Source organism: Telopea speciosissima, chromosome 6 (assembly GCF_018873765.1).
Source record: "Telopea speciosissima isolate NSW1024214 ecotype Mountain lineage chromosome 6, Tspe_v1, whole genome shotgun sequence".
Lineage (NCBI taxonomy): Eukaryota > Viridiplantae > Streptophyta > Magnoliopsida > Proteales > Proteaceae > Telopea > Telopea speciosissima.
Window position 1 is genome coordinate 21,165,578 of NC_057921.1, and position 7,219 is coordinate 21,172,796.

Sequence of the window (7,219 nt, forward strand, 5' to 3'; positions counted from 1 at the left end):
AATCTGGATGGCTGGTTTTATATTGATTCATGTGAACCTATGGTATGAAAGGAATTGTAGAAAATTTGAACTAATCCTTTGATGCTATTAATTAACAAGGACTTACAAGAGGCCAGCTCCAGTGGAGGACTTGGTGATTGCTAAGCAGCTATGTATTAATTTCCCTCGCTCTCCTTCCTCTAAAATCATAGAAATTCTTCGGTGTAGTACGCCTCAGTTGGACCGGGCTGGACAAAGTTAAACATTGATGGTTGTTCGTTAGGGAATCCAGGCCATGTAGCTACAGGTGGTATTTTTATAAATTCAAGAGGGACTCCTCAAGGGTATTTCTCTCATTATTTGGGAGTATACTCAAAAGTTTTTTTTTCTAGAATTCTCAGCCTTATTCATTGGTGTTAAGATTGCCAAAGAGAATCATATAAATCATCTTTGGGTTGAATTAGCTACCATAGTGTCTTGTGTTCTATCCCAAGTTATTCCTTGGAGATTTCAGTGGCAATGGAATCACTTTCTTCACTATCTTATATCAATTACTTGGAGGATGATCCACTGCTGTAGGGAATTTAACTCTATAGCTTACCTATTAGCGCCCAAAAAAAAGGGGGGGAGTGTCTCCATGGTTTTAGTGCATGGTATCGAAACGGATATCGACAACACGCAAAATTGATACAATACCGATACGGTATCGGTTCGGTTGTATAGGATAAAATTTCCCCTAAATTTTCTTATAAATGAGTTTTCTGACATTTTACCCCTTGTCCATACCATGCGGATATCGGTATCGATGACTAGCAAAACCAGTATGTATCATCTAGGAACCATAAGTGTCGCTCTTCCTTTGTGTCATACGAGATCATCTGGAATGCTCAATGTAGACCAAATTTAGTGCTCTTATCATCTCAAGATGGCAATGCCATAAGTGGAGGTTCAAGTTATCGTCTAGATATGCCTAGACGTTTATCTTTTACATCTTTTTCAAATTTTTCTTTATAAAATTTTCTGTCTTCTAAAAAGAAAGAAAAAAATGGCATTGGGAGATATGCCCCTTTTAGTAAATAGGTTATCATATACATAACCCTTTTTGGGGTTATGATCAGGTTTGTATTTGAAAAGATCCTGGGAACACCCCATGCACGATTCACTTGGTGGGTTGGGTTAGAGTCTATTTTAGGCATGGCATTTATGAAATAGCCCCACTGGTTATTTGCAACTTTATACATTTATATATATGTTGGTGGAAAAAATGGTGTCCAACACTCACAAGATGACGTGGATCGTGATAAATGTAGGGCGTGCCAGAACCTTTGACGCAGGTTCAAACGGACTGGGGTTTGCAGCCTATCTGACTACTAACCAGGGATGTAGGGTTCTCTTGCGCCTGAGTTATCTCCAAGGACCTTTCTGTTAGACTTTATGGATTATGGACTCAATGGGGCTCACCAGAAAGCTTGTAAAGACTGATTGAGAAAAAAGACTGACCTTTGCACGAAATGAAATTACTAAATTAACAAGAGAAGTACACTGACCAGTTACAAACAAGCCAAATCCACTAGAACAGAACGTCTCCAATGATTGGCTCGATGGTAAGCAAACTCCTCCCACTACTAAGAAAGCTAAAATAAACTGATAAGCAAGAAAACAGTAAAGATAATGCCAAGGAGTTGATTTTTGTGTGTCCTTTTCCCCGCAGCAGCCATTCCCCTTTTATAATGGTCCCTTTAGATAGTGACGGCGGAGTCCCCCTTGGCTTCAAACCCTATCTCCCATCTGGCGTGGCAGAGTCTGTTGCGCCTATCCTGGGCCCCATCGTTGGGATGAACGTGGCCTGCCTCCTTAGAAGTAGAGGATCCCTCCCTTGTGGGAGTGATTCTCTCAACCCCCTTTAACGAAGTCCTCTTTATCATCCTTGGGCTGCTGACGTGGCTCTCCCCTAACAGCCCCTCAGCAATGCACCAGACCGTGGGACCCATCTAAAGTGGCTTCACAACTCTAAGTGGCGCATGGTACCGTGGGACCCACCCGAGAAATGGCTCCAGCAATCGCCCTTCACAACTTCCCGAGGCGGTGCCATGTGGCCTACCTAGCATTGGGAAGTTGTGCACCTTTCCTGTTACTTCCTGGATTCCGATGCCCCAATTATGACGCAGTGCCCTATTTCACCCCGGAAGGCTTCCCCTTCAATCAGTGCATCTCCTCCGATGTAATCGTCGGCCTTTCAATCAGTGACTGAAACAACTACGCTCCTTTTGAATTTTGAATTCTCCTGGACTAGCGCCATAGACTCCCTCCATTTCTCTCTTTTTTAAGGCGCCACTTTCCTTGGTCTTCCTCCTGTTCTCACTCTCCTCCAATCGCCCATCTTCTGATCCTGCGCCCTGGATGACCTTCCTCCCTACCCTGTGATCTCTCAGAGGGAGCGAGAGCTCGAGAAGACTTTGAAGGCGAAACAAGCTCAGCTCCTGCCTTCATCCCGATTTGAGGTACTCATCCCCTCTCCTGATCCTCCCCAGTTCACGTTAGGAACTGCCCAGCCTGATGTACCAGCCCCTATTCCTAACTTCCCATGACACACAGATGAAGCCCTTCTCCTTTGCTCCTCCACCCCTTTCAACGCAAAGCCTAAGCCCTTCAGTCGTCTCTGGCCGTCCTTCCTCCCAGATTGGGAGGCGTGGGTGGACCATGTCATGGTGGCAGAGCATGACCGCCTCGCTGCCCTAGGGATTCTTGATGCCCTGGATATATCCAGTACAGTCATTCCCCCAGACATCCCCCTTTTATAGGCCGCGCTACATTTCTGGTCGAGTTCCAGCAACACTTTCCTTTTCCCCTGCGGGCCTATAAGCCCCACCCTTCTTGATATTGGGGCCCATACGGGCCTCAAGGCCGTTGGCCCTGAGTTTCACGAGGCTTCTCATGGCTACTTAGACTCCAGAGGGTCTAAGATATAGCACGGCCTGGATTTCACCAAGAAGGCTAGCTATAGCATGTACCTTTCGTCTATTCGGGGAACCAGAGGACATGTTTCTGAGGCTGAACTCGTGGCTTTCCTGCTCTTTTGGATTTGCCGTTACCTGGCATGTGTAAAGTCCAACAAGATTGCCAAGACCTACCTGCGTCTGGCAAACGCCCTCACCCGAGGGCGTCCAATGGATATGGCCTCTTTCGTCCTATCCTGCCTTTATAGAGGCTGTAGCAACATAGTTAGTACCAACTTTGAGTCAGGGGGAGGTCCTTTCTGGTTGCTCCAAGTCTAGTTGCGGGCTTATTTCCCTTCCTTTTACACTCCGTCCCCCGTCCTTGAGTGCCGCTCCCTTGGCCTCTACTTCATGCCAGAGTTGGCAGAGGAGGAACGTCCTTCTTTGCAGGATTACCACACCTTCTTCCTCGATCTTGGGGACTCCCATTCCCCTGTACTGTTTATACCCTTTCATCTTCATCTAGATCTCCCTCCTTGGCTGTCGAAAGCCTTATCCAGCCCTCGGGCTGCCCCTGAACTATGGTGCAAGTTCCTAGTCTGCAGGGACCTGCACTTTGGGGTTACCTCAGAACCTTTTGACAATAATGCATGCAGGGTCAAAGTGTATAACCCCCAATGCTGTGCTAGCCAGTTTGGCCTACGGCAATCTGTCCCTCTACCATGCTATTTCTCTGAAAACAAGGGTGGACCCACTCGGCCTGTCCTGAGAGTGACGGGTTAGATCGAGCTCACCGCCAACATGGGAGACCTTGTTATGTCCCATTTCTTTCCTGAGCCATTTGACCCAGAGTTTTTGGCCTGGTGGTTCATGTACTCCGCTAACCTGTCTGCCAAAGCGCTTCCCCCCATTACTGAAGATGCTGACTCTGAATCCGAATTGTAGGTGGAGGATGTCTCCGACAAGGGTAAAGCATCGGCCTCCCACGTCTCAAGTAAGTCACTTCTGAACTCTATCCTTCGATATGAAAAGGCTTTTGGAGTCAAGTATCATCTAGACCGCACCATTATGCAGTGGCATCATGACCTAGCCGTAGATCGTATCCATCGCGAGATGCATGAAGCATTCTTAGCCCGGCCAGCGAATGCTCGTAAAGTGGCTAAGAGGGCCTACGTGGATATGAGCAGTTTTGATCGCTCATTTAAAGCCTTCCTGGATCGGTAGCCTACTCTTCCCGACGTCGCCTGGGCGTGGCCGAGCTTGTTAACCCCAACCTCTGGATGTAATCCGACGGGGTTGAATTCACCGGTTCTTATGCCGATGACTACGAGGTCACTCATACGAGGCACGCTGTCCAAGCCATCAATCCTGCCTGGCATGGTACCCCTATAACCCTGCATCCTTTGATTTATTATTATCTTTGTAACTAACGGCCCATTATCTGGTGTCCAAAGGCTCATCCTTCCCGGTCCGTGCCTCCCCAAATAGCTGGCGTTGACACCTCCCAGAAGCGAAAGACCCCGTCATCAGCCCCCACTAGTCTGTTGTCCAAGGGTCATCTCCAGAAAAAACCAAAGCAAGCAGCAAAGAAGCCCCCCAAGCAGCAGTAGCCCTCCAAGGAGGCCCCTCTTAGTGAAGAAGTCTCTAAAGCACCATTCGGTCTACGGCGCTCCCCAACCCTCCTAACCGTTGCTTCAGGTTCAGACAAGGAGGACACCCCACTCGCAGGTTCCCATGATGAGGCGATATCCAAATCGCTTGCTCCTATTGTCTCGTCACCCCTCTCGAAGGTTGTTAGCACCGGGGAGCAAGTAGGCACCTCTAGTCCTGTTCCTGCTCCAGCCTGCAGTCCTTCACCTGATCTAGTGGTACATTCTGATGGTCTTTTTATGCGCTGGTTCGGCTTGGCATCCTCTGACCGATTTCTTCCTTTTGGCAGGACTTTGACTTTGACTCGGTCCTGGCTGGCTGCCTCACTCCCCTTGGGGAAGCCCTCCCTATGGGCATGCCAGCTCCACTCCCTTCAGCTATCGAGGAGGCAAAGCGCGCTTTTATTGATTTGTAAACCAACAACTTCCCGCAAAGCAAAACCTCGACCCGGACTGTTTCCTCGCACTCAGCCAGCCACTTCAGACTTTATCGGCCTGTACCACCCTCCCGGACTCAGCCAGATCATAGATCAACAAGGCCACCACTATCATTCCAGATCTGACTGCCAGCACACTGCAGGCTCTCAAGGCGGTCCATGATCTGGAAACAGCCATCAAGGAAGGTGACGGCCTATGTGCTGAGTGGGAGCAAACCAAAACTCAGCTCCAGGAGTCTGGTATGATCAACAAGCATTTCAAGCATGAAATCAAAGTCCTGAGCTCTGACATCACTAGTCTGGAGGCCGAACTATGTGCAACCTGATGAGCCAAGGAAGAAAAGGAGGAACTGGCAGAGCCCTCCTTTGCCAGCTTCAAAGTTCTTGTCAAGACTGCGGAGACTCTCCAGGCCTCTGCTGCTGAGGCCGCTAGTTTGAAGAGTGACCGGGCTGCCCAATTAGCCACCACCAACCAAGAAGTTGCAAACCTTGAATCCCAATGGGACGACCTGTGGGGGTTGTTTCCCAAAGAAGACTTCTCTTAGGCATGCGCGCCTGGCAAAATCTAGGGCAAATGTCCCCTAGTCTTGAATGCTCCCCTTTTTGTTGCAACAAAACTTTAATTCTTCTTGCTCCACGGCCTGACCGTTTGGGTTGGTCCCTCTCTTTTTCTTTTTCTTTTGAACATGTTTAATGGCCTGGCCACTAGGTCGGCCTTGGACCGGCTTTGTCTCCAACGCCCCTACCCCAGATCCCACATAGTGGGGTGGAACTTTTTTAAGAATTTTCCATTTATGGGTTTTAAGTGCACACTTCCTTCCATCTCTCTTAACCTGTATGCTCCTCCTCTTAGCACTTGATGGCCAACGAATGGCCCCTCCCATGTAGGGGACCACTTGCCATAAGTCGGATCCTTAGTCCCTATCGGAAGGATAGCCTTTAGCACCACTTCGCCCTCCTGAAAACTCTTGGGCACCACCTTTCTATTATATACGGCCTCTACCGTGGCTTTCTGGGCCAAAACTCGATCGAGGGCCCTGAAGCGCTCCTCATCCAGATCCTCCAGTTCGGCCAGCATGGCCTCATTATAGGTGGTGGGCATGAACCCCTATTGGTACGCCACCCTTGCAGACCTAACGCTTAGTTCTAGGGGAAGGACCGCATCATGCCCATAGGTGAGGGCGAATGGCGTGGTCCCAGTACTTATCCGTTGTGACGTCCTGAATGCCCATAGAACTTCAGACAACAACTCAGCCCATTTTTTGGGGTTTTCATCCACCACCTTAGCCAAGCAATTCTTCAACACCTTGTTGCTGGCAGTGTAGTATGGCGTGGAATGGGTTATAGTGATCCCATAATTCGCAGCAAACTCAAGGACTTGGCCCCCCGTGAAAATTGACCCATTATCGCATGTGATAGTCTCAGGCAGCCCAAACCTGTGAATTATTTGGGTTTTTAGGAACCGGATGATTTCTGTCTGGGTGACCGTTTTCATGGGAACGGCCTCTGCCCATTTGGTGAAATAGTCCATAACGACGATTATGAAGCACTGCCACCTTGTGGCTGGCAGCGTCACCTTCCCGATCAAGTCCATTGCCCACCCCCTAAACGGCCATGGCTTCACCACTACGTTAAGCTCCATCGCTGGGGCTTGCTGCACTGGACCGTGTCGCTGACAAGCCTGATAACCTTTGGCATACCTCACACAGTCTGCCAGGATGGTTGGCCAGTAATAGCCATGCCTCCTGATTAAACATCTCATTTTAGGGCCGACCTGATGTGATCCACAGATCCCCTCATGCACTTCGGCCATGACCACCATAGATTCATTGAGGCTGACGCACTTGAGTAGCAGACCATCTTTCCCTTTCTTGAACAAGTCATCCCCCATCAGGAAATAACTCAATGCCCTATACTTAGTTCTCCTATCCATGCTAGGACTGGGGTCCCTCAACTGCTTTCGTATGATGACGGTTCGCTCTAGACAATCCTCTATGGGGCGCAAACCTGATGCCACCTGCGCTAAGGCATTGGGGGCCTAATTCTCCACCCGAGGAACGTGTTTTACCGATACATCCTCAAAACGAGCCATCAGGCTTTTTACCAACATGTGGTGATGGACCAGGTGTTCACTCTCGCAATTGTATTCCCCTACTACCTGCTTAACCACAAGCTGGGAGTCCCTGCTTATCTTGACAGCCCTAGACGCCATAGCGAG

General features: G+C 49.0%; 1 protein-coding gene across 1 annotated transcript; it reads right to left on the reverse strand.

Annotated features, from left to right (window-relative positions):
• Positions 1 to 6,109: 6,109 nt before the first annotated feature.
• On the reverse strand, positions 6,110 to 6,892 carry LOC122665512 (uncharacterized protein K02A2.6-like). The gene has a single exon (XM_043861665.1). It carries the CDS (start codon positions 6,890 to 6,892, stop codon positions 6,110 to 6,112), a length of 783 nt encoding a protein of 260 aa, XP_043717600.1.
• Between the last annotated feature and the right edge of the window lie 327 nt (positions 6,893 to 7,219).